Raw genomic sequence first — 27,528 nt, 5'->3', positions numbered from 1 at the left:
AATGACTCGTCTTCTAGGACCTATACCTGTAAACCAGGTAGTGGTCTGCTGGCCGGTGTATCCGCGCCTGGAATTCCGGTACCTCCCTGCTATGCAAGGTTTCAGACGGAATGACTGGCTGTCCCCTAGGGACCCATACCAGTAAGCCAGGCTGTGGTCTGCATGGTTTCCTCTGCCGCCTGTCAAGCGACTGATGTCTCTGTGGATGCGGCTCCGATGCCCCACTGCCGACTGTGGTATATGGAGGACCTCCCATGTGTTCTACGGACCCTATGACTCGTTGTCTCCTGCGGACCCATACTAGCAGGGTGCCGACGGGATGACTCGTCTTCAGTGGATCCACATCAGTATGCCAGACAGTAGTCTGATGGTTGCCTACGCTGCCTATCATACATCAATCGACTGCTGTGTCTGGGGCTAGAGTTCCGGTACCTCACGAGGTGTCGACGAACTGACTTGTTGCCTTCTAAGGGCCCATACCAGTAAGCCAGGCAGTGGTCTGCAGGATTTCCTGCACCACCTGTCACACCTCACACAGCCGGTGTATCTGTGACTGGACTTCAGGTTCCTCAATACTGTACGGGTTTTCCTACGGAATGACTCACTGTCCGCTATGGACCCATACAGTGAACCAGACATGTTTTCTTCTGCCGACTGTCACAGGTCGCACAGCTGATGTTTTTGAGACTGGAGTTCCAGTACCCCCATGTTGCGTCCCAAGGACACTACACGGGATGCATTCCACGGCCTCTCTGCCTCACTCTTTTTCCTAGGGGGTGGGGTTTTCACCTGTCTGACTGTCCCCTTTTCTCCGGTCGCCTAGCGGTGTTCTCGTTTAACAGGACTGCTTCTTCGGGTCACCTGCCATGCATTGTCACCCCGTGGACTGTATTTCAGATTCTCACTGCCATGCTGCAGTTTATACATACAATGTACCTCATGCTGGCTTACAGGGCTACCTCTTTGGCCAGGTCCCTCTTTGCATGCCTGCTCCTCTGTCTACAGGCTATCTCACGCCACTGTGTTTCCGTATGCAGGTCCCAGGGTGGCCACGGTCCCTTTCCCACATAGCCGGACTGTGTCTGCATGGTGTTCTTATCCACCTGGTTACCTCCCCTTTTCTGGTGCTGCCGTAGCCGCTGTCCATGTTCCTCTTCCACGTGCAGTTCTGTGGCGCGTGTATCTGCAGTTTCTTCCGTGTCTGCAGTCTTGGTACCCCACAGCTGTCGTGGGGTACCCAGGTCTGTGTTCCTACATGTGCTAAGACCGCTATGTGAGTGTAGAGCCCACCTTTCCCTTTGTTCGGTGGGGTGGGCCTCAGAGCTCCTGGTGAGTTTGCTCCGCATTTCTGCAATGGTTTACCGTTTTCTGTTCTGACATGGCGCCTGCTGAAGAGACAGTTCAGCCCCCCTTATACCTCCAGGTGTTTCTTCTGGGGTTTTCTGTCTGGGGTTCCTCGGGTTCCCCTTGTCATTGTCTCGAGTAGCTTTCTACACGTCTTGTATTTTTTGCCCGGATCCTGTGTACAGTATTCTGATTCCTTTTGAGACACAAGGTGGCTCTCCCATACAACGATGTTTGCCAGGGGCCCCGTCTGCCCAGTACTTATCCCATGGTTGTGGGGCAGCATTTCTCTGCTCTTACTGCGCCTGGCATGTTCTGCCACTCCTCTTTCCACAAGGGGTGTGGGAATCGGGGTGCTTGGCATGGGTCGGTACTTGGGTTTTCCTCTCGACCGCCCTTATTTTCCATCCTCCGGAGGGACCATTTTATTGAGTTTTTTCCTGCCACCTGGATGGTGCCATCTCACTGTTTCCACTATGGATGAAGTATCTGGTGGGGCCCTGGTTTTTTGCTGGGAGCCTTCTACTGAGCCTTTTTCCTGTCTAGGCCTGTGTGCTCGTTGTCCACCTTCGCAGCCTAGCTCTCTTTCTGTTTTCTGGTCATTTCCTGCTGCTCACGCATCTGTGGGAAGAGTTAGTCCATCCTCCCTGGGAGGAGTGTGTTCTTCCTTCCCTTATGTCTGTGTCAGTTGCACTTCACTGGCACCATAGTCTTCTAGAGTCATCCTTCCTGTGCCCAGACACTGTGAATCCCAGCTGGGTTCTCACTTGTTTCTCCATCCGCTCCCGTTCCGGGGGGATGTTTTCTTCAGAGTGCTCTGGTCCGCTCGGACCACTAGGGTCTATTGACTATTTGGTCCCCTTGGCTTGGACTCTGTTCTGGGAAGCTGTGGCATGACTTCCTTTCAGGTGGCTCCTCCGGTCTCCTGGGTCTTGGTGTTGGTTCCGGTCTTAGGCTTTGGTAGTGATCCCGCCAAGACTCTCTTTCTGTTCTGCTCCTTTGCTTCTTCGTGGAAGTTTGTTGCCCGGACGCTTTGGTCTGCGGCTGTTCAGGTCCTTGCTCTCATGCTCCGGAGCTCTCTGTTGCGGAAGTCCATCTTCCTTTTTTCCTTTGGTTTCTTGTCTCTCTAAATGACCCAGGTGTCTTGGGTCTATCCGGAGGACGACCCTTCCTTGGCGTCCTAGTTCATCTCATTGGACGGAAGGTCTTCCAGGAGCTCAATTTCTGGGCCTAGGGGGTCTCCACCTGGTGGGCTCGTCCGCAGGCCTTGTGGAATCGAGAGTTCAGACTCAGCACTGATTCCTTTTCTCTGGTGGTTGTTTTTTCCCACCCTAGGGGACTGCTTTGGTACGTCCCATCAGTTAGGTGTCCTCAATGAAGAGCGACTGAGAAAGGGAGATTTTTTTTGTACTCACCGTAAAATCTCTTTCTCGTAGCCTTCGTTGGGGGACACTGCACCCACCCATTTCTTACTCTTTATTCCAGACTGTTTGTTTACGGTTCTTGGGTTGTTATCCGGGTTTCCTTTCTAGGGTCCTTCGGACGTTTTTCCTTGTTGACTTCTCCTACTGCTGTGTGACAAAACTGATTACTTCACTGCAGGTGGGCAGGTATATCCTGCCAGGGAGGAGCCGACTTTTTTTCCTAGGGTCAGCGCCTCCTATTGGCAAGAGCATATACCCATCAGTTAGGTGTCCCCCAATGAAGGCTACGAGAAAGAGATTTTACGGTGAGTACAAAAAAAAATCTCCTTTTTACGCAGTGCACTTTTTGGAAAAAATGACACCTTTTTATTCTTTAGGTCCATACATTAAAATGTTACTCTTATATAGGTTTGATTTTGCTTTACTTCTGGAAAAAAATCATAACTACATACACGAAAATTAATACGTTTAAAAATGTCCTATTCTGATCCCTATAACTTTTTTTTATTTTTCCACATACAGGGATGTCTGGGGGCTAATTGTTTTGTGCCATTATTGTTTTTAGCGGTGCCATTTTTTTTTTGATCGGACTTTTGATCGCTTTTTGTTCATTTTTTATGGTATAAAAAGTTACCTAAATTACGCTATTTTGGACTTTGGAATTTTTTTTTTTTATGGGCACGCCATTTAACATACAGTTCAATTAACGATATATTTTTATAGTTCAGACATTTACGCACACGGAGATACTACATATCTTTATTTATTTACATATTTATTTTTTTTTTAATGGTAAAAGGGGGGGGGGGGGTAATTCAAACTTATTAGGGAAGGGTTAAATCACATTTATTAACTTTTTTTTTTGCAATGTTATAGCTCCCATAGGGGACTATAACATGCATTATTACACTGACAGAATACACTGATCAAGGCTATGTCAAGCCTGGATCTCAGGAGCAATCAATTGGACAGCCGGGAGAAAAGTAAGAAGACTCCCGCAGTCTTCTCAGCTGTTTGGGATGCCGCAATTTCACCGCGGAGGTCCTGAACAGCTCACTGAGATAACCGGCGATACTTTTCTCCCGTTTTAGATGCCACAATCAACTTTGATTGTGGCGTCTAAAGGGTTATTATCAGACATCAGCCAGATCCTCAGCTCCTGAGCACTTCACATAACAGGAGCCAACACAGGACGTAAATATAAGTCCTGTGTCGTTAAGGGGTTAATACCATTAAATTTCTCTAGAATACTACTTCTTTGAGAGAACCACCCATTGCTCAGAGTTCACCATACATTAGGCATAGGGACCAATTTGCTTGAAAATACCACTTTTTAATGCAATTGTATGTGCATAATCATTGTTAGATATGCTCAGTAACAGGCTGAACCTGGAGTTATTCAGTGCTAACAACCCCCCCCCCCCCCCCCCCCACCCCCCCCACACACACACACACACACACACGTCCACTGCAAGAACTAGTTCCTTCACTTATCCATGGCAATTTTGAGACCTCATTCTGGAACAACTTACCGAAGGATTCATTGACCGGGAGATAAGCTTTTACAACAAACATGGGGGTTCCGGCCACTTGAGCTTCTTCAAAGACGTGTCCTCGTTTCCTGTTCAGCACACCGTAGATGCCGCCCACCACCTGCTCTGGGCACTGTGTGAATACAAGGAACCACATGTTAAACTCTGTGGAATAATAATAGGCGATTTTTTGTACTCACTGTAAAATCTTTTTCTTATAGCCTTCATTGGGGGGGCACCTTACTGATGGGTATATATATGCTCTTGCCACTAGGAGGAGCTGACACTAAGGAAAAAAAAGTCTGCTCCTCCCTGGCAGGATATACCCGCCCACTGGAAGTGAGGTAGACTTTTTTACTGTGTCAACACCTCCTAGTGGCAAGAGCATATACCCATCAGTAAGGTGTCCCCCAATGAAGAGCGACCGAAAGAGGCTTTATAAAGAAAACTTTGCTGGAGCATCAAAATATGTAATGGTAAATGCTGGACTGTCATTTTCATTACATCTCTATGACCTACCTGAATCTCCACCAGGTAGATGGGCTCCATTAGCCTGGGTTCGGCTGTGAGGGCAGCCGCGTACAGCACCCTCCTAGCAGTGGGGATGATCTGTCCACCTCCACGATGAATCGCGTCAGCATGAAGTGTGACATCATGGATGTCAAACCTGGCGCCTCTCATGTTCTCTTCACACAGGACTCCCTACGTAGAAAAAAATCATTAGATTTAGCAGGAAAAAAATCACATACATCAAATTTAGTGAGAAACTGCATCCTGTATACCAATCAGTATTGTAGCCACAAAAATTATCTCAAAAACAATCCCCTGGGCAGGGAAGAACAACATAAACTTGTATGCTATGACTGCAGGTTGTCACAACTGTATGGTCTGAATATTAGAGCGATATAATACATACCTCCTTGGTGGCCCACTGGAACCCAGCCACAACGCTGTCCTTGATCTCATTGAGGTACTGGACACCTTTTGTGACGTCAACCAAGATATTTGGCCCTGTTCCATCAGGACCGAAACACCAGATCTTTCTGGCCTCTGCTACATCCCACTCGTACTTTTCTGCTAGGTAGCGGGCACGCTGCTTCAATTCCTGCCTGGAACTGACATCTCCCTTGTCAATGTCCTCAGCCAGGCCGTCAGGGAAGGGTCGGGCCTTCATGTACAGACGGTTGTGCTTGTTGGGGGATTTGGACAAGCAGAGCTGGTTGGATTCCTCACTCACGGTCTCCCTGTAGGACACAACTGGGTCCGATTTCTTTAATAGAAAAAAAGATTTTTTTTAATGCTTACCATAAAATCTCGGAGGATCCATTGAGGGAACATAAATATCATTAACCCCTTGCCGCATATGGATGTTTATAAATGTCCATAAGCGGCTGAGGAGGTATGACGAGCGCAGCAGGTGAGCGCGCATCATACCAGTTGGGTCCCGGTTGCTATAAGCAACCAGGACCCACGGCTAATGCCGGACATCACGTATAGGGCTGATGTCCGGCATTAACTCTTTAGATGCAGCGATCAAAGTTGATTAAAGTGAAAGTAAAAGATTCCCGGCAGCTCAGTCGGGCTGATCGGGACCTTCACGGTCAAATAGCGATATCTTGATTAGCTAGAACGCAACAGGAGGGTGCCTTACATGCCTCCTATGCATCCAATCGGCGATTGATTGCTCCAAGCCTGAAATCCAGGCTTGAGCAATCAACCGCCGATAACACTGATCCCTGCCATTGCATTGCAATGGCAGTGATCAGTGTATTGAATCAATGTACTGCATGTTATAGTCCCCTATGGGAGCTATAACATTACAAAAGAAAGTGAAAAAAAAAAATTTAAGTTAATAAAGATGATTTAACCCCTTTCCTAATAAAAGTTTGAATCACCCCCCTTTTCACATAAAAAAAACTAAAACTGTAAATAAAAATATAAACATATGTGGTATCGCCGTGTGTGTAAATGTCCGAACTATAAAAATCTATAGTTAATTAAACCACGCACAAAAAAATTCCAAAGTCCAAAATAGCATATTTTTGGTCACTTTTTATAACATAAAAAAATTAATAAAAAGCGATCAAAACAAAAATGGTACCAATAAAAACTTCAGATCACAGCACAAAAAATGGTCCCTCATACCGCCCCGTACATGGAAAAATATTATAAGTTATAGGGGTCAGAAGAGGACAATTTTAACGTATATATCTTCCTGCATGTAGTTATGATTTTTTTCAGAAGTACGACAAAATCAAAGCTATATAAGTAGGGTATCATTTTAACCGTATGGACCTACAGAATAAAGATAAAGGGTCATTTTTACCGAAAATTTTTCTGCATAGAAATGGAAGCCCCCAAAATTTACAAAATGGCGGTTTTTCTTCCATTTTGTCGCACAAATTTTTTTTCTGTTTCGCCGTAGATTTGTGGGTAAAAAAGAGATTTTTATGCTTACAGTAAAATCTCATTCTCAAAGGATCCATTAGGGGGCAAAGACCACGGGTATATGCTGCTGTCTCTAGGAGGCTTGACACTATGGCAACAAGAAAATTCGGCTCCTCCCAGCAGGGTATACCTGCCCACAGGCACCTGAGGTAATCAGTTTTAGTCCCAGAGCAATAGGAGAAGACCGACAGGTCAAGAGAAAAACCACAAACTGTCCGAGCAACCAGAAGAAAAAGGTAACTGAACACACCTTCGGACAGAGAACTGAAATAGGAATAACAGAAAAAAGGGTGGGAGCTGTGATCCTTCGAGAAAGAGATTTTACGGCAAGCATAAAAATCTCCTTTTCTCTATCGGCTCCATTGGGGGACACAGACCATGGGACGTACCAAAGCCGTCCCTTGAGTGGGTAAGGAAATCAGTCAGGTGGACAGAGCTGGACCACCGCCGCCTGCAACGCCTTAAGGCCCAGAGGAGCATCAGCTGATGCAAAGGTATGAATCTGGTAGGACCTTGTGAAAGTGTGCAAAGACGACCACGTGGACGCATTACAGAACTGCGAGGCCGAAGCCACGTAGCGAAGTGCCCAGGATGCCCCGAAAAACGGGTGGAATGAGCCTAAACCCTGAAGGGTGGGATCTTCCCCTTGCAGCGGTAAGCTTCCGAAATAGCAGACCGGATCCACCGAAAAATGGTGGCCGTAGAAGCAGGTTGTCCTGTACGACGACCTTCCGGAAAAACAAAAAAGGGAGTCACACTGCCGAAAGGAAAGAGTGACTGAGAGACAAGTCCGAACAGCCCTCACCCCAACCAAGTGGTGGAGCAAACGCTCCCAGGGATGAGAAGGGGCCGGACAAAAGGACAGTAGGACGCTGTCCTCATTGAGATGAAAAATCAAAACCATCTCAGGTAAGAAGGACGGACCTGGACGGAAAACAACTTGTCCTGGTATACAACCAGGAAGGGAGAACGTCAGGAAAGAGCTGCCAGCTCTGACCCCTCCTAACAGAGGTAAGAGCAATAAGGAACGCCACCTTCCGGGGAAGGAGGCGAAGAGAAATGTCCCTGAGAGGTTCGAAAGGGGCGCCTCGCAGAGCACCTAAGACCAAGTGTAAGTCCCAAGGGAAAGAAGGGGACCGATAGGGAGGGGCAGCTTGTGCCACTCCCTGAACCAGGTTCGGACATGACAATTGAACGCCAGCCCTGACTGGAAAGGGGTCGGGAAGGAAAACCATGACCGGAGAAAAAAGGCTGAGTTTCACACCAACGAAAATAAGACCGCCAGGTATGGTGGTAAATCTTGCAGAGGAAGGCTTGTGTGCCCTCAGCATGGTGCGAACCACTCGGGAAGAGAAACCTCAAAAGGTCCTCAGAACCACTGTCTCAACCGCCACGCCGTCAAAAGCAGAGACGGTAAATAGGGGTGGCACAGAAGACCTGAGATAAGAGTTCTTGACGACAGAGAAGGCGCAGCGTTAAGTCGTTCAGGAGCCTGACCATGACGACGTACCACACCAGCCGGGGCCAGGCTGGGCCAAGCGAATGGCGGAAACGCCCTCTGCTGAGAGTTTCCTCACGGCCCCGAAAAGAGAGGAAGGGGAGGAAACAGATAAGGCAGGGCAAAGCCCGACCAAGAGACGGGAAAGCTTCGGTTGTGGCGGGACGTGCAGAGGTCCACGCCTGGAGCACCCCAGGGGTTGCAGATCACTGCAAACATCTCCGGATGTGGGGACCACTGGCCTTGGACGACTGACGACCGGCTGAGAAGACCACATCCCAGAGATGCCCAGAATGAAGATAGCTGAGATGGCCAGAAACCTGAGTTCCGCCCAGAAGGGAATTTCCCAAGAAGCAAGCAAAGAAAGGATTACCCTAGGCCCAACATGTTGAAGGGGAAAAGGGCTTCTCGGGGGACCAAGGCCCCAGACCGGCCGGTCCCTGAAAACACCTCGACTGCCCGACAGACTGGCAGGGAGGGGCAGGAAGGAGCGCCCTGAAAAAAACAGGGGGGAAACAAAGCCACCATAGAAGGGACCGACAAGACTGTCGAGAGAGAACGATCTTGCGGTCAAGAGACAATGGAGACCTGTCCCACCGGAAGAGAATCACCAGTGAAGAGATTGGTGATGAAACTGGGCAAATGGCACGGCCTCCACGGCCGCCGCTAACCGACCCAGGACATCCATGCAAAAGCGAATGGAGAGAGTCAGCCGATTGGTCGGCGGAGTCGAAAGCGGGCAGAGGCCGCGTCGAACTGGAGCCCCAGGAGAGAGGTTGGACTTGTCCTGATTGACCATCCAACCGAAGTGAGACAAGGTCTGGAGGTTGAGACTAAGACTCTCCAGGATCTGGGCCCTGGCTGGAGCTCTGATCAGGAGGTCGTCCAAGTAAGGAATCACGGAAACAACTGTTGTCCGTAAAAGGGCTATCACAGGCGCCAGGACTTTGGTAAAGGTCCGCGGAGAAGTGGTCAGACCGAAATGGAGAGCCACAATAGAAAAGGACCGTCCGGAACTGCAAAGCGGAGGTACCGCTGATGACCGGGAAAAAATGAGATGTGGAGGCAGGCATCCTTGATGTCCACCGAGGAATGAAAATTCCCCTTGAACCAGGAACGCCAGCACCGAACGGAGAGAGACTCCATTCGGGATGGGAAACCTCGAAAACATTCCCCTGAAGGAACCAGACAATTACTCCCTGGATAAAAAAGGAGCTGGAGCACCCCCCGAACTGCCTTCGCTAGAGAGGGGAACTGGAGGGTCCAGGAAAGAAAAAAGGCAATCCCATGGAAGGGAAGCAAATTCGATCCTGTATCCGTTGACTACAACATCCCTGACCCAGGAATCCTGAATGTGCGTGGTCCAAGCATCCCAGAAGAGTAAGAGGCGACCAACTACCGGAGAAAGGTCGGCGGGTGGGGGCGACCCTTCAGACCAAGGAAGGCCTATAGGTGCCTGATGGGGCCGCAAAACATCCGGAACGGATAGCAGACCGCCGGGAGGGACAGGTCCGGAAGGAGGGAGCAGTCTTCCCGTGAAGGCGCCCAGCTGGACCCTTTGTTGGTACCAAAGGTCCGCAGAACCGGAGGGAGGATTTACGACAAAAAGCGGTTCCATGAGTCTTATCCAGAGGTAATAAAGAACTCTTTTCCGCCCGTCGCCTCACTTCCTGAAGGCGGCATCCACATTCCAGGCTTTAAGCCACATGGAGGGACGGTGGCTACCAGGTAGCTTCTGGCAAAGGCAGCGCAGTGGCTGCGCATGGAAGCAGAACACAGAAAATCTCCAGCTGCTGAGCATCGGAGAGCTAGATTAACTAAATCCTCCAGAGGGATCTTGAAGACTACCCTGGCGGAGATGGGAGACCATACTGAAAGGGCCCCTGACACCCAGGCCGAAGCAAAAGCAGGAAGAACCTGCTGTCTCAAAGGCAAAAGTTTGCCAAAGTCTCCACCTTCATGTCCGCTGGATCCTTGAAGGCAGCCGCATCAGCCAACGGCTGGGTAGGCGCCTTAGAGAGGCGGGAGACCGGCAGATCTTCAGTTGGAGAGGAGGTCCACCGAGCAATGAGGTCCTTGGCGAAGGGATACTGCGCTTGAACCTTCTTCTTTTCCTGAAACTCCTTGTCAGGGTGCCTCCAGGCAGATACCAGCAGGGCGTAAAAGTCAGCGTGAGAGCTGAAAGTCTTGGGTGCCGGTCGGGCACGAAGAAAGGAGACTTCTGGAGCCACGTCCGAAGTTCCTGGGTCCTTTAGATGGAAGGTGTCTCTTATGGCCGAAACCAATGAGTACACCACATCAGGCATATCCTTGCGGTCCTCTGAGTCGGAGGCCGAATCAGAAACTTCATCCACAAGTTCACCAGGTGAATGGGAACGTGTGAGGTGGCCCTGGAAGAGAGGGAGACTGACCTGGTACGCGGGTCTGGAGAGCCAGAGCGGCGACCATGGGAGCGTTCTCTGGGGGAGCGACACTTGCTACAGGTCGGAGTAACGGGGCGATGCCTGCGATGGGAGAGCCCGTGCCTGTCAGAAGACTCGGGGAATGAGTCAGATGAAACACCCCTATGATGCTGCAAGAGAGTCAGTATAAGGGGAGAGCGGGTCCCTCCGGAGGGCCTCTCTAAGACCTGAGCCAAGTCAGAGTGAGGAACCCCAGGTTGAAGGGGCGGCCGAACATACCGGGTCTAAAGAGCAACCGGGGTAGAAATAGCAGGGGGGGGGGGGGGGGGGGGGCTGGGGGAGCAGTGGTGCAGGCAGAACAAGTGGGTTCAGCAGAACCAGACATTTTTGAGTTACAGCCTTACAAGTGTAATAGATAACTAAGTAGCTAGTTATCTGTGTGGAGGGAGGAGCAGTACTGGGCACGGACTATAGCAAAAACTTAACAGTCACACCCCAAGCTGTGTCCCTAAGGCAGCTGTGATTAGCATGTTGCAATGCCCGTGAGAACTGCGGAGGAGATGAGAAAACCTCTCAACCAATTGCCTAGAGGGGGCTGTGCTAAACGCAAGGGCTCTATGATTAGCCCTGTAATAACCCCCAATGCACGCGCACAGCGCTGATTGGGGCTTAGTTCGCGCCCTTATGCAGGCTTCGGTGGCCTGGGTGGGCGGAGCCAAAGCGCACCGGGCCGCCGAAGTAAAATACAGCCCGGTCCCTAATGGTGTCCGCTCCCAGCCCCGAGTGCATATGCGAATGCAGGGGAAGGTAGGGTGCGGGCGAGACACTGTCGGCAGCCACGCTGCTGAATGAAAGTAAGAACGTCGACAGCCAGCAAGGAAAGACAAGCGCCGCGGCTGCCTTCTGTAGCCGTGGTAAAAAGGCAAACACCACACACTGCTCAGCCACAGATATAATAAAAGTCCCCCCATAAAGGAAAGGAGGGAAATCCCTCCTGGCCAGCCCCAACAGTCCCCATATAGAAGAGTGTGCCAAAAACTGGGGGTCTCCAGATGTTGAAAGTCCACACCTAAAGAAAAAAGGGGGATACTCACCTTAGTCAGAAGAACTTACCTCATGAAGTCTTCCTATAAAGTCTTCAGCCAGCTTTTGTCACCTGCATCATGCCGGGCTGCCATGTACAAGCGAGGCGAGAAGGGAGGTAGGGGGACCCGGACCCATGAGGTACAACCCCAGGTGCTGACCGTTGGCGAGAGGGGGTTGACAGTACATCCACGATGTCTGTGCCCCCTCAATCGCAAATGGGGAAACAGTGAACGCTATGTTCCTGAGTCCCCACCTGAAAACAGGAAAGAAAAAGGAATAAAAAAACTAACACGTCCCTAACCTAGGAAAATAGAAAATATGAGACCTGGTCTGGGGAGAACTCCAGACTGTGTCTACCTCCTTAGACACTAAGCTAAAACTTATTACCTCAGGTGCCTGTGGGCGGGTATACCCTGCTGGGAGGAGCCGACTTTTCTTGTTGCCATAGTGTCAAGCCTCCTAGAGACAGCAGCATATACCCATGGTCTGTGTCCCCCAATGGAGCCGATAGAGAAATGACTGATGTCATTACAAAGTAGAATTGGTGGCCCAAAAAATAAGCCATAATATGGATTTTTAGGTGCAAAATTTAAAGGGTTATGATTTTTAAAAGGTGAGGAGGAAAAAACAAAAGTATGAAAAATTGCCAAAGAGGGAAGGGGTTAAAGGGATGAAAATATATATGGAAACTGATTATTTTGATTAACATTCTAATCAATGGGGGCTTTGCGACAGGTCTACCTATCCACGCTGTGTCTTAGGGAAAGTCGTGTCACAAACCCTTATCATCAAGTTACTATTTCATTAAGAAATAATTGTTAAAAACTAAAAGTACCCCTTTATTGTTTGATACACTGACCCCCCTAGAGTAGGACGTGCAGATGTTAAAACAGTGCTGGAGAAGCCATCAATTTATATTACATAAATGAATGAGACCACGCCTTACAATGATATATAGCAGGGGCTGGCCAAACCGTGGCTGACAAGCAGCATGCTGCTATATGCTAGATACCATGTAGCTCACGTCTCACCTCCAGCCCCCATTCTGTCGGCCTCTATCGCCGTCACTTGAAGAAAGCAGTGGCTGCTGGTAGCAGTTGTGCCACATGGTGTCAAGTCTGCTACAAAGACGCTTCAGTGACATCACAGCCAATCTTTCCCTCCCTGTCTACTAAAGAAGAGGAGAACACCCTGCTGCTGAACAGTTGGAAGTAACTAACTTTAGTGGGGGCCTACTACTATATGGGGGCAGTATCACTGTGTACTATTAATGCATGTAGGAAGTTTGACGCAGAGAGAACTTTAAATGGGGACATTTTTTTTTTATTTTTTTTTTTAATCGCTGTGATTTAGAATTGTGCAGGTGGATTGTGGGTTTTTTAATGTTTAGATTGATGTGATTATCTGAAAAACTTGCTTCTATTAAGAATAATTTGTAAATAGTTTGGTAATGGGTGGGAGGTCGCTTTACAGTGCTGATGGTGGGATACACATTTTTTTTACTTTGTAATCATTAATAATACCATTTATATTTATTAATAACATTGATATTATATTTTATTAATAAGTAGTTGCATTCTACATATGAATAAATACTGCATGAATTTCTTAATTTTTATGTATGTGCATCTTGCAGCTCTCAAACATCTGAAGTGGATCTTATGTTGAGCAAGTTTGGCCACCCCTGGTTTTTAGTAATGGCCGCCATCTTACCTTGATGGGGATGCATGCATGATCTTCTTCAAGGTCTTTAAGGCAGATTTCTAGATGCAACTCCCCGGCACCTGCAATGATGTGTTCTCCCGATTCTTCAATAATACACTAAAAACAAAAAAGGATATTAGAAGACTGCTTATTCTGCCTCAGATACATTGCTAGAATCACAATTGCCTTTGGTTACTCTTTCCAGCCAACCTGACACCCCCTTCTCCCTATTTAGTCTTTATCCAAGTGTTTCTCAACCAGTGTGCCTCCAGCTGTTGCAAAACTACAACTCCCAGCATGTCCGGACAGCCTTTGGCTGTCCGGGCATGCTGGGAGTTATAGTTTTGTAACAGCTGGAGGCACACCAGTTGGGAAACACTGCTTTATCCCATCTGCAGACTTAGAGTCTGAAGTCCTATATATCTCTGCTTCCTTTATCTAGCACCTATTATGGTCAATAGGAGCCATGTGCAGCTCTAGAAACAAGTTGCCTGTACAAACTTCAGCTATTTTTGTAAAACGCTTGTCCTGCAGCACCAGAGATGGATAAGCTTCATCTTAATTTTACCTGCACCATAGGATCAGACTTGGCCAGACGTTTCAAGCCCTCCACCAGTTTCGGGAGGTCTGCGGGATTCTTTGCCTCCACAGCGACTCTTACGACGGGGCTAACGCTGAACTTCATCACTCTCATGTTGTGAGCATGCTCAAAGGTGGTGATTGTTCCGGTCTTCACCAGAAACTGGTCAACGCCAACAAGGCCGACTATGTTGCCGCAAGGCACATCCTCAATGGGCTCTACATAACGCCCCATCATAAGGATGGTCCTACGATGTAAGTTTGGGGATAAGTCAGTTACCTAGAACTAGTAACACTTGGATGAAAACAAGAATTACTGTCATCTAAGGAAGATAAGCGCTCACCTCTGAATAGGCTTCAGGTAGAGATCCTCCTTCTTCCCCGGAGTGTAGTTGGGACCCATGATCCGCACCTTCTGTCCAGTCGACACAATTCCAGAAAAGACACGACCAAAGGCATAGAAACGTCCCTTATCAGATGTGGGCACCATCTTGGAGATGTACATCATCAGGGGGCCTTTAGGGTCACAACTTTTCACACCTATGAGAAAATACAAAAAATGCTGCTCTTAGTATTCGGTGAAAGAAAATCAACTCCTGGTATGTACTGTGCAGCGAACAGGTCTCATTGTGTGCCTTTAAATTTTAGAGGTTAAGCCCTTTTCTACTGATCAAAACCTCCAAAGTATAGGCTTAAATCAGCTATTGACTCCCATTGTTAAAGAGGAAAAAAAATGCCAGGTTATATCTACACTGCTCAGAAAAATAAAGGGAACACTTAAAGGAGAAGTCTCACAGTAAACAATTGTTCAGCTTTTAGTGCAGAAGGTAAAGTTATACAGGTTTGTAAATCACTTCCATTACCAATGCTGCTTAGAAACAAGCTTTATCTGCATTCTTCTGTCTGACAGGAAATTCAGCTGTTCCAGGTTTTCATGACTTTCGACCCCCTATTCAGGCTGTTATCAGCAGCATCCAGGGGCCGTGACGTGACAATTACCCAGAAAACCCCTGTGCTGCAGAGAACTGCCTGAGCTCGGGCTTAGCCCCTCCCATCTGATGAATATTCACACTGTCCTCCCTCTGTTCTGCAGTGATTGGCTGAGCAGCACTGCCTATATGTCGGCTGATTCAGATCATAGTTCTCTCCCCTCTCCTTGCTAATGTTTTTACACTGATAACGGAGGAGAGGGGGGAGGGGAGGGAGCTGTCACACTGAGCACTGAGGAGAGAGGAGTGCAGGGCAGAGGAGGGGGGAGGTGATTGTGCCACTGTAAAGCTATTTCACTGAGAGGAGGAGGGGGAGGGAGTGATTTTACAGTGTAAAACTGCAGCTTCCACTCCAGGGTCCCTCTCTCTGAGCACTGAGATTACATTTTGTTTCCTCGTGGCCACCCTGCTGTATAGGGCTATGATTGGAGCTCAGTGTTATGTGGCCACCCTGCTGTATAGGGCTAGGATTGGAGCTCAGTGTTATGTGGGAGTGGCTAACATAAGTTAGGGGAGGTAACAAGTTCTCTGCTCAGGCAGCTGAGAGCAGGAAATGTGAGCAGTGCATGCAGGGAAATGTAGTCTTTGAGATCACAGGCATAGCCACCATAACCAGGAAGTAACTGGAATTTATGAGCTGAATAGCCAATGAATGGGGGCCGGAAAAAAAATCACAAACATGTCAGAGAGGTGGTAGGTGAATATACTATGGAATGGCTAAGTATTTTTTTTTTCTTTGCTGCATGGGATATCTTCTTTAAACAACACAATGTAACTCCAAGTCAATGACACTTCTGTGAAATCCTACTGTCCACTCAGGAAGCAACACTGATTGACAATCAATTTCACACGCTGTTGTGCAAATGGAACAGACAACAGGTGGAAATTATAGGCAATTAGCAAGACCCCCCCAATAAAGGAGTGGTTCTGCAGGTGGTGACCACAGACTACTTCTCAGTTCCTATGCTTCATGGCTGATGTTTTGGTCACTTGAATGCTGGCGGTGCTTTCACTCTAGTGGTAGCATGAGACAGAGTCTACTACCCACACAAGTGGCTCAGGTAGTGCAGCTCATCCAGGATGGCACATCAAAGCGAGCTGTGGCAAGAAGGTTTGCTGTGTCTGTCAGCATAGTGTCCTGAGCATGGAGGCGCTACCAGGAGACAGGCCAGTACATCAGGAGACAGGCCAGTACATCAGGAGACATGGAGAAGGCCGTAGGAGGGCAACAACCCAGCAGCAGGACTGCTACCTCTGCCTTTGTGCAAGGAGGAGCACTGCCAGAGCCCTGCAAAATGACCTCCAACAGGCCACAAATGTGCATGTGTCCACTTAAACGGTCAGAAACAGACTCCACGAGGGTGGTATGAAGGCCTGACATCCACAGGTGGGGGTTGTGCTAACAGCCCAACACCCTGCAGGACGTTTGCCATTTGTCAGAAAACACCAAGATTGGCAAATTCGCCACTGGCGCCCTGTGCTCTTCACAGATGAAAGCAGGTTCACACTGAGCACATGTGACAGAGTCTGGAGATGCCGTGGATAACGTTCTGCTGCCTGCAACATCCTCCAGCATGACCGGTTTGGCGGTGGGTCAGTAATGGTGTGGGGTGGTATTTCTTTGGGGGGCTGCACAGCCCTCCATGTGCTTGCCAGAGGTAGCCTGACTGCCATTAGGTACTGAGATTAGATCCTCAGACACCTTGTGAGACCATATTCTGGTGCGGTTGGCCCTGGGTCCCTCCTAATGCAAGACAATGCTAGACCTCATGTGGCTGGAGTGTGTCAGCAGTTCCTGTAAGAGGAAGGCATTGATGCAATGGACTGGCCCACCCATTCCCCAGAGCACATCTGGGACATCATGTCTCTCTCCATCCACCAATGCCACGTTGCACCAGACTGTCCAGGAGTTGGCGGATGCTTTAGTCCAGGTCTGGGAGGACATCCCTCAGGAGACCATCCTCCACCTCATCAGGAGCATGCATGGGCGTTGTAGGGAGGTCATACAGGCACGTGGAGGCCACACACACTACTGAGCCTCATTTTGACTTGTTTTAAGGACATTACATCAAAGTTGGATCAGCCTGTAGTGTGGTTTTCCACTTTGATTTTGAGTGTGACTCCATATCCAGACCTCCATGGGTTCATAAATTTGATTTCCATTGATAATTTTTGGATGATTTTGTTGTCAGCACATTCAACTATATAAAGACGAAAGTATTTCATACTTAGTGTTAGTTAATTAGTGTTCCCTTTATTTTTTTGAGCAGTGTAGTTTGCATACAGAGGGGCACAGTATAACAAACCAGTCTACACTTCCCTATACAGTAAAGAATAATATAAGCAGCATATCTGCACAGAGTATGCCAAGAGAGCGTTCTGGCTGCACAGAGGTCTATGAACACATTTGGTTTCCCGGCAGGTATAATGAAGTGTGGGAGAAAAAAAAAGTGTGAACAGAGCAACTATCAGTAGCCTCTGTACATTTTAGGAACTGTCCAGAATAGGAGCAAATCCCCCTAGCAAACCTCTCCTGCTCTGGACAGTTCCTGACATGGACAGAGGTGTCAGCAGAGGTGGTCAGACTGAAAAGAATTTCAAAAAGAAAAGAACTTCCTCTGTAGCAGGGGCAGACATATCACCTGTGCAGCCGGGTCAGCAGCACAGAGGCCCAGTGTGTGAGGGGGGCCCGCCACCCTTTCCAGGGCTGGCCCTACCATGGGCCCAGGTGGGACCATTAGTCCCAGGTGGCACTTTGCTGCCCCCTTTTTTTTGTGCCTAGTAAGTTCATGGTAGGGCCAGCACTTTAGCAACCGGCCAACCCGGGTCTGACAGGCCAGGTAAGTGTGTATGTCTCTGTCTGTGTGTTAGGGTAAGGGCTATGCTACCTAATGTGGGGAATCTATGCTACCTAATGTAGGTAAACTGCTACCTACCTAATGTGGGGAAAATATGCTACCTAACATGGGGAATCTATGCTACCTAACTAATGTGGGGGATCTATGCTACCTACCTACTGTGGGGAAACTATGCTATCTGACGTGGGGAATCTATGCTACCTACCTAATGTGGGGAATCTATGCTACCTACCAAATGTGGGGAAACTATGCTACCTAATGTGGGCTTTGCACAGGGGCCCTCTGCTGTCAGTGTCCGCCCCTGCTCTGTAGAATGCAGCAGAGTACTTCTTTAAAAAAAATATGATCGGTTTACAATCAATTTACTTTAACCCCTTGCCACATTTCCATGTAACACCATACACTGGAAGTACTTCAGTCCTATCCAAACCGTAAAACCCACCTATATGCCACAGTCCTTAGCAATCGTGGCATCTAGGTGGTTATTTTGTTGGTGCCAGCCTTGTCTTGTGTCAGCAGTTTTAGGGACACTAAGCGCCAGCTTCAAAAAGACATGGTGTTGGTTTATTGTCCTAAAATGTGAGAGTGTAAAGGGGTACTCCAGAGGGGGGGGGGGAAAAAAAGTTTTGTTTAAATCAATTGGTGCCAGAAAGTTAAACAGATTTGTAAATTACTTCTATTTAAAAAACCTTAATCCTTTCAGCACTTATCGGCTGCTGTATACTACAGAGGAAGTTGTGTAGTTCTTTCTATTCGTACCACAGTGCTCTCTGCTGCCACCGCTGTCCATGTCAGGAACTGTCCAGAGTAGAAGCAAATCTCCATAGCAAACCTCTCCTGCTCCAGGCAGTTCCTGACACGGACAGAGGTGGCTACAGAGAGCACTGTGGTCAGATTGGAAAGAACTACACAACTGATAAGTAATGGAAGGATGAAGATTTTTATATAGAAGAAAATTTACAAATATGTTTAACTTTCTGGCACCAGTTGATCTGAAAACATGTTTTTCCCTCTGGAGTACCCCTTAGTACCCATAAGAGATTTAGCAGGACATTGGTGACACTTACCCAGAGCAGCCTCATCATCAGGCGGCCCCTCGTACAGCAGCTCACAGCGGTATTTCTGTGCCGTAACAGGGGAAGGCAGGTGGATGGTGATCATCTGCAACAAGGCGTCTCCGGCTGGCAGCCAGCGGCGCATCACTGCCTGCAGTATAGGAAAGCAGTATTAGGTTAATTCTGGAAACCTGCGGTTCTTATCAAAGAGGACAGAAGTCAGTGAGAACCGTCTTCAGTGTCCACATGCAGAAAGGAGAGCTGGATTTAAAAGAGGAATTTAGAAGGATTTTAAAGAATAAAATTAATTCAGCCATTAGATGAGTGACGTGTGAAGGCGTTTATGTAACAGATGTATATTACAAAATGCCTTTGTTTTATTCTCCAGTCGCTGGGGGAGAGAAAAAGTGAAGCTTTAGGTTAAATTTAGCAAGCCCTAGAATTATAGATACCCATAGATGTCCCGGGAGGCCATATCCTCACTGTTACAACACATCATATCAGGTTGGAAGGGAATTATTATTATTATTATTTTTATTTTTTTTGGGGACATACAGCAAATTGTCAAATTGGGGGGATTCAGAGTTACACAAATTTGCGTTTGATGGATCTTATATATTAGGAGCAGAACCAAAAAGGTGACCGGCAGCCATTCTACTCTAAGATTAACAGTGAGTGTATAGTTTATCCTAGTGTTTCCCAACCAGTGAGCCTCCAGCTGTTGCAAAACTACAACTCCCAGCATGCCCAGACAGCCGAAGGCTGGTTGGGAAACCCCTATTTACCCAATAGTGAACAGGGGGTGGGACACTGTAGGTGTTCAGTGAGTGATAAAGTAAGAATATGACCCCCCCCCCCCCCTCAATAATACCGCTGCACCCCACCACTTGAATATGGTCACACCTGTGTAATGTTGAATACGAGGGCGACGTCGGCTTACATTCCTCATCCGGGGACACTCAGGAGTAACAGAGCCTGAAATAAAATGGCTTCCTGCCTGTCACTAAGACCTATTACAGTTCTCATCCTAGAGGAGGGGAGAAAGACAAATAATTCAGGGGAGAGAAAAAAATAAAATAAAATAATCCTTTCTCCATGACCAGTGAAGAGACTAGGGTAAGTAGCTGGTGGCGTGAACGTCCTTGTGGTTTCTGTAGATGATCCAGGAATAAAATGGTTACAAGCACTGGACACAGTTATTGAGTAACACAGAGATTCATGTTTAGAAGCCTGCCATTTTATGTATACAGAAATTAGCTCAGTCTTTCTATTCCTGGATAATCCCTCTAAATCAAATCAACACTATGCATATGAATAAAAATAAATAAATAAAAACTGATGGTATATCCCCCGATTTTTTTTTATCCGAGAATCTTAGTCTTATGCGTGACCCTTTTGCACCGGGATCGTATGCTGAGAGGTGGTGGGTAGACTAGTTCTCTAGGATTTTAAAGATATAGGGGCAAATTAAATATGAATACAATTATATCAGGGTCAGAGGGAAAATAAAGGTGCAAAATGGCAAACAAAATTAGAAAATAAAAAAAACTTATTTTGGTATTTTTATCATTTTGCATTTTTCTTTTATCTTTGACCCAATAAACTAAAAAATGAATAAAAAAAAATTAAAAAAAAATACAAAAAATAATATATATATATATATATATATATATATATATATATATATATATAATTATTGACCCCTATATCATCAGGTTTTTAAATTGGAAATGTATACGGAAACTGCACTGCAAAAATGTGGTGTGAATGCAGCCTTAGTCAAGCAATAAAAACGGATACAGTTAAAAAAGGGCTGATAAGAGTCTCTAGCTGACTCCATACGGCTCACTGAAATAAATGGGGTCCGCTGGGTATACGGCAGCTGCTGTATGCCGAAATCGTTGTGTGAATGCGCCCTAATAATAACATCCCCCAGAATGCACAAAGCCAGAAAGGAGTTCTGCTCTGAAGCCTTCAGAACTGTGGCTGAAGCTCAGGACTATATTATAGGCTGTAACTCTGGATCAGCAGACAATTGAGTTAACCTTTTACCTTATATTGGGATGTTGACCATAGCCTTTACGCTGTAGTAGATTACCTTGAGAAGTTGTTTCCCTTCTTTGTCTCTGTCCTCGGCGTCCAGCTTGATGTCCAGTTTCTCAATCAGTTTGGCAGTCTCCTCTTTCTTGAAGTTCATGATAGCATCAAATATCTGCAATACATTGGGCAAAAAGTCACCCAGCATCCATGACTTACAGAACGTATGACGGAGAGACAGAACGGAAGTGTAGTAGATGTCTCTTATCTGTTACCTTAAAGATGGGGTCCAAGATAAGCTGGCTGAACGTACGTGGCAGCTTCTTTCCATCGGCATTAGTTGCAGATTTGCTAAATTTGCCGCTGGCTGGATCAAAGTACCTACAAAAACACACGCAGAAGAAAAAGAATCAGCGCCTTACTGCCATCACAGGAAGACTTTAATACAGTGTTTTCCAACCAGGGTGCCTCCAGCTGTTGCAAAACTACAATTCTCAGCATGCTCGGACAGCCTTTGGCTGTCCGGGCATGTTGGGAATTGTAGTTTTGCAACAGCTGGAGGCACTCTGGTTGGGAAACACTGCTTTAATAGGACAAAACTACTAAGAAAGATCAATCATCCAGACCAAAACTAGTATCAATATATGACTGATGGGGGAGTGAGAACTCAACCAAGTAATGGCAGCACAGAGACCACATGGTCAGGAGAATGAACCAACAACGCTGGACAACACAGGTGTCCAGGGACAGTATTACTTTCTGGATTGATGTAAGTGTTGAGGATTAGTGGGAGGAGGACAGTCCATTATGTCAGCACTATACCCTCTGCGGAGCACAGTTCACATAGCAGATCTGGGGTCTCTGATGTACTTTAAGACCAATTCTATATGGGAACTGTAAAATGAGGTAGATTTTGAATCTAAATTCCATCTGCTATCAAATGACTTATCCTGTATTATACTCCATAGCTGCACTCACTATTCTGCTGGAGAAGTCACTGTGTACATACATTACTTATCCTGTACTGATCCTAAGTTATATCCTGTATTATACTCCAGAGCTGTACTCACTATTCTGCTGGTGAAGTCACTGTGTACATACATTACATTACTTATCCTGTACTGATCCTGAGTTATATCCTGTATTATACTCCAGAACTGTACTCACTATTCTGCTGGTGGGGTCACTGTGTACATACATTACATTACTTATCCTGTACTGATCCTGAGTTATATCCTGTATTATACTCCAGAACTGTACTCACTATTCTGCTGGTGAGGTCACTGTGTACATACATTACATTTGGCATGTGCCATCTTCCTAAATCCCCCTCTTTAGTCCTACACTGCCTAATGATTGTTTCCAGAAGTATTTTATAGATAACTGATCTCCCACTCCATCTTAATATACATTTACATACTTGTCTCCCCATAGTTTCTTCATCATATCTTCCACTTTCTTGGCTCGCTCGGCTGGAGGAAGTTGCGCCTTGTCGCCTTTGGCAAACTTGGCAACGTACATTTCTGCAAACTGCTTCAAAGTGAATGCCCAACCATGCAGTCCAGAGCCAAAACCGACTGTTCCGATCACTGGGTCAATCTATGGATGGGGGTTACATAATGAAAAAGAACATTTGTAATGTATAAACTTGGAATAAATTCTATAATTTTAACTTGAATCCTGTTTTTTTAATGTAATTAGTGATGAGTGAAATGACAGTATTAATCACTGAACCTGTATCTCAAGCATCGACAATTTTTTTTTTCCAAAAACATTTCCCTGATTCCCTGGCAAATCCAATCAAAGTAATTGAAAAAGCAGAATTACTTTTCCTAGACAGAACTAATCGATGCTGATGCGAACATAGAAGTACACAGCCTGGAGGTCTCCTCACCATGATGTTGCCCATAGGGCCAGTCTCTCCCTCGCCGTACGTTGAGATGATGACGTTGACGTTCTCCACTATCCTCTGGAAGGTCAGGTATAACTCCTCAGGTTCCAGCTGAAGTTCCAGCAGCGCTCGGTCCATTTTGTTCATCATGAGAACTGGTTTGATTCGTTCAGCAATTGCTTGTCGCAAAACTGTCTCAGTCTGGACACAAACGCCTAAAAAGGAACGTAGAAAGAATAGGGGGGTTCAGAGATGGGAGACTGGTGAACAATGGATAACTCCATTATGCAGGATGTTACTATTAAAATAACACTTTATCTTTAATCTGTATGTCCAAACTATTCCAACAATACCCAAATTCATATGTTTTATTTTAACCGCTAATTAAACCGCACAGTCAACGGCATATACGTGTAAAAAAAAAAAAAAAATACCAAAAGTCTAGAATTGTGTATTTTTGGCCCCTAAAAAATAAAAACAAATTAAAAAAAGTTTCAAAAGCGATCAAAAAGTCCAATCAAAACAAAAATGGTACATATCACGGTGCAAAAAATTAGCTATATGCGAAAAAATAAAGTTATTGGGTATTGTTGTAATCGTATGGTCCTAAAGAATGAAGATAAGGTGGCATTTTTACTGATAAGTGCACTGTGTAGAAACCAAAGCCCCCAAAAGTTACAAAATGGTGTTTTGTTTTCAATTTTGCCCCACAACATTTTTTTGGTTTCGCCGTGGAAAAAGCAAAAGTGCAGAAATGAAAAAACCTGTGGTCCTTAAAGTAAAACAGTCACCCGTTCATCCGCACTATGACCTGATACACCGGGTTATAGTGCGGGTGAACAGGAGACCTACCTGCAGTCCGGAACCCCAATCCTCCGAAGTTCCTCCTCTTTCAGTGCTGACTTGCACTCTGGAGGCAGGCCCGCCGGCTAGATTTAAATATTCATAAGCGTTGGTCACGTGAGCACTCATGTAACCAGCTCTTAGGAATATTTAAATCCAGCCGGCAGGCCCGTCTCCAAAGCACAAGTCAGTGCTGAAAGAGGAGGAACTTCGGAGGATTGGGGTTCCGGACTGCAGGTAGGTATAGCAGTTCGGAGACCCCCGCATCGGTCTCCTGTTCACCCGCACTATAACCCGGTGTATCAGGTTATAGTGCGGGTGAACAGGTGACCGTTTCCTTTAAGGGGTTAAAGCTGTCCTTTCCTGAGCCTTATAGCACTTCTTTTTCCCATGGGGGACTATACCCTATGATTGTTAGATTGCCAACACTGTTCAATAGATACCTGCTCTGGCAGGCTGAAGAAACAGAACACAGATCTGACAGCATGGAGGCAGGTAGGGTCATCATATCAGCTGATCGGGACCCCGTGATTGCACTGTGGTGGTCCCTATCAGCTGTAGTAAAAGACCTCACTGGTATTTCACTGACTTTACGTCCCGTGATTGCAGGATTTATAGAGTTATTAGTTTCACCACTGCATCCTGCATAGCTGCAGCCTCTATCGATACCAGTCAGAGGGCCGCCCAGTACAGAGCGGGAGCATTTCAGAATCCTGCTCCAAAGACCCCCCCCCCCCCCCCCCCCCCCAGGACCTGGTCTTGTAACCTTCTAGGATATTTTTTCCGAGAATGGTTCCATTAGGGGCCTTTCATCTTTCCTGCCCTAATACTTCTCATAGCTGAGGGTTTGCAATTGTATACAGTCTAGGGCAGTGTTTCTCAACCAGGGTGCCTCCAGCTATTGCAAAAACTACAACTCAGCCTTCGGCTGTCCGGGCATGCTGGGAGTTGTAGTTCTGCAAAAACTGGATGCACACTGGTCTAAAGGATCTGCTGTCAATTTATCCTTACAAGACTGATGCGGTATGGTACATGGAGGTAGTCTTCTAAACAGATAGTTTTTTGTGTTTTATTTTTTTATTTCACTTTTGCAGTCTAAAAGCTGTTTGTAACCTTACTCCTGATGATCTCACCCTTTCCTATGCTTTACACTGCAGCTCTGCTTGTTTAGAATGAGAAGGATAAAATCATTTTAAAAAGGGAATAGCAAAACAGAGCTACTTTCTATTAAAAAATCAAAACGCTCCCTGTCTGTCTCCAGCTCAGTTCCCTTGAAGTGAATGGAGCCAAGTTGTCCTATGACACCCAACCTGGAGACAGACGTGGCGCTGTTTTTTTTTTTAAAGAAATTAGCTGTGTTTTTTCTATTCCTGGATAACCCCTTAAAGTTACTGGTGAGAAAAACTATCAGATTGTTTCCCCATCTTACCTGACACGCAGTCGACCACTACAAGTGCCCCGTCTGTAACGCGTAGTGCGGCCGTCACTTCTGAGGAAAAGTCCACGTGCCCGGGGGAATCGATCAGGTTTATAAGGAAACCAGAGCCGTCCTTGCATTGTTTGATGAAAGCCAAGTCGTTGTCTGCGAGCTCGTAGTACAAGGAGATTGCCCTGCAATGCAAACACAGGATCTGATGAGAACCTGGTCCATGAGGTGAGCACAGCACCAGTAGCCATATACAAGGGTCTCTAACCTATGTTTTAAAATACCTGGCACAAACTCTTGATATGTCTTAGCGACGTGTCAAACGTACTGGTCTGAGCATTTAGACCTCCACCAAACAGGAGAACAATCCTGGAGAAGACCACCATAGACTTTGCACCATAGACTCCCGTTTTTTTCCTCCTGATCTGCGGAGGTCTGAAGGCTCAGTTAAATGGGCGCACTCATTAAAAAGGAGATTTTTTAACACTTACCGTAAAATCTCTCTCTCGAAGGATCTATTAGGGGACACAGACTGTGGGTGTATGCTGCTGTCTCTAGGAGGTGTCACACTATGGCAACAAAAACAGTTGGCTCCTCCCAGCAGGATATACCCGCCTTCAGGCTCTGAGCTAATCAGTTTAAGTTTCAGAGCAATAGGAGGAGACTAACAGGTCAAGAAAAACCCAAAACTGTCCGAGAACCAGAAGAAAAAACATAACTGAACACACCATCGGACAGAGAACCAAGGAAAATCCCAAAAGGGTGGGAGCTGTGTCCCCCAATGGATCCTTCGAGAAAGAGATTTTACGGTAAGTGTTAAAAAATCTACTTTTCTCTATCGGCTCCATTGGGGGGACACAGACCGTGGGACGTACCAAAGCCGTCCCTTGGGTGGGCAGATAAGCAGTCAGGCAGATGGCCGTTCCACTGCTGCCTGCAACACTTTACGACCCAGACTAGCATCAGCAGATGCAAAGGTATGAACTCGGTAGAACCTCGAGAAAGTGTGCAAAGACGACCAGGTAGCCGCCCTGCAAATTTGCAAGGCCGAGGCTCTATTCTGGAGAACCCAGGATGCCCCAACAGAATGGGTAGAATGAGCCACAACCCTGAAAGGAGGAATCTTCCCCTTACAGCGATAGGTCTCTGAAATGGAAGACCGAATCCACCGAGAAATTATGGCCTTGGAAGCAGGTTGTCCCTTGCGACGACCTTCCGTAAGGACGAAAGAGGAATCACACTGACGAAACGAAGTAGTGATGGAGAGATAAGACCGAACAGCCCGAACTACATCCAGCTTGTGTAGTAAGCACTCCTTAGGATGAGAAGGAGCAGGACAAGAAGACGGGAGGACAATGTCCTCATTGAGATGAAAGGCCAAAACCACTTTAGGCAAAAAGGAGGGATCTGGCCGGAAAACAACCTTGTCTTGGTGGATCACCAGAAGGGGAGAACGGCAGGAGAGAGCTGCCAATTCAGACACCCTCCGGATGGATGTGATAGCAACAAGAAACACCACTTTCCAAGAAAGGAGGCGGAGAGACACCTCTCTAAGGGGCTCAAAGGGTGCACCCTGGAGGGCACTCAGAACCAAATTCAAGTCCCAAGGGGGAGAGGGTGACTGATAAGGAGGAACAGCATGCGTCACTCCTTGAAGGAAAGTCCGGACATGAGAATTAGAAGCCAGGGGCCGCTGGAAAAGAACAGTAAGGGACGAAACCTGACCTTTAAGGGAACTGAGAGACAACCCTAGTTCCAACCCTGACTGCAAAAGGAGAGAAGACGGGGAACCGAGAAGGTTACAGGGGAGAAGTCTTGAGCTTCACACCAACGAAAATAAGACCGCCAAGTACGGTGGTAAATTCTTGCAGAGGAGGGCTTACGAGCCTTGAGCATGGTGTGAATGACTTGGGAAGAGAACCCGCGGGCCCTCAAAACCGTGGTCTCAACCACCACGCATTCAAGGGAAACGAGGGAAACGCTCACGTCTATCTGAAGATTCAATGGAAGTCAGACGAGGCACCACTCCCCTAGGACGCTTGTGAGAGCGTGAAGTATGTGGCGACGAGGAACGGGCTCTTCCAGAGGTCCTGCGCAGGGAAGACCCCTTCAAGGCGGACACCACTTCCTGGGAGGCCTCAGCCACCGAACGGGAGACTTTGGTCAAGTCGGCCATATACTGGGACAGGGAAGAAACCCAGGCTGGAGGAGCGGCTGAACCCACCGGGACCGAAGGGACATCAGGGGGTCTGGGGGAGCAGTGGAGCAGGCAGGGCAAGTGGGCTCAGCAGAGCCAGACATCTTGGTATTACAGTGCTTACAGAGATAGTAAGTCACGGAAGTTCCAGGTTTCTGTTTAGAGGAAGGAACAGCTCTGGATACGGACATAATGTAGAAAGAAAAAAGGAGATA

General features: G+C 47.1%; 1 protein-coding gene across 1 annotated transcript in view; it reads right to left on the bottom strand.

Moving 5' to 3' along the window:
• Window positions 1-27,528, bottom strand: part of LOC130293973 (elongation factor 2-like) — a 45,300-nt gene that overhangs the window by 6,670 nt on the left and 11,102 nt on the right. Inside the window, exons 3-14 of the mRNA XM_056543315.1 lie at window positions 25,120-25,301; window positions 22,851-23,062; window positions 22,377-22,555; window positions 21,232-21,337; window positions 21,018-21,131; window positions 18,932-19,070; window positions 14,362-14,557; window positions 14,007-14,265; window positions 13,448-13,555; window positions 5,217-5,570; window positions 4,820-5,002; window positions 4,301-4,433 (exon numbers count right to left, since the gene is read on the bottom strand). Of these exons, the coding sequence (XP_056399290.1) occupies window positions 4,301-4,433; window positions 4,820-5,002; window positions 5,217-5,570; window positions 13,448-13,555; window positions 14,007-14,265; window positions 14,362-14,557; window positions 18,932-19,070; window positions 21,018-21,131; window positions 21,232-21,337; window positions 22,377-22,555; window positions 22,851-23,062; window positions 25,120-25,301 (2,165 nt within the window). The remainder of the gene's footprint in view (window positions 1-4,300; window positions 4,434-4,819; window positions 5,003-5,216; window positions 5,571-13,447; window positions 13,556-14,006; window positions 14,266-14,361; window positions 14,558-18,931; window positions 19,071-21,017; window positions 21,132-21,231; window positions 21,338-22,376; window positions 22,556-22,850; window positions 23,063-25,119; window positions 25,302-27,528) is intronic.

The sequence above is a fragment of the Hyla sarda genome, chromosome 1, assembly GCF_029499605.1.
Source record: "Hyla sarda isolate aHylSar1 chromosome 1, aHylSar1.hap1, whole genome shotgun sequence".
Lineage (NCBI taxonomy): Eukaryota > Metazoa > Chordata > Amphibia > Anura > Hylidae > Hyla > Hyla sarda.
This window is presented reverse-complemented; position numbering and strand designations above follow the sequence as displayed.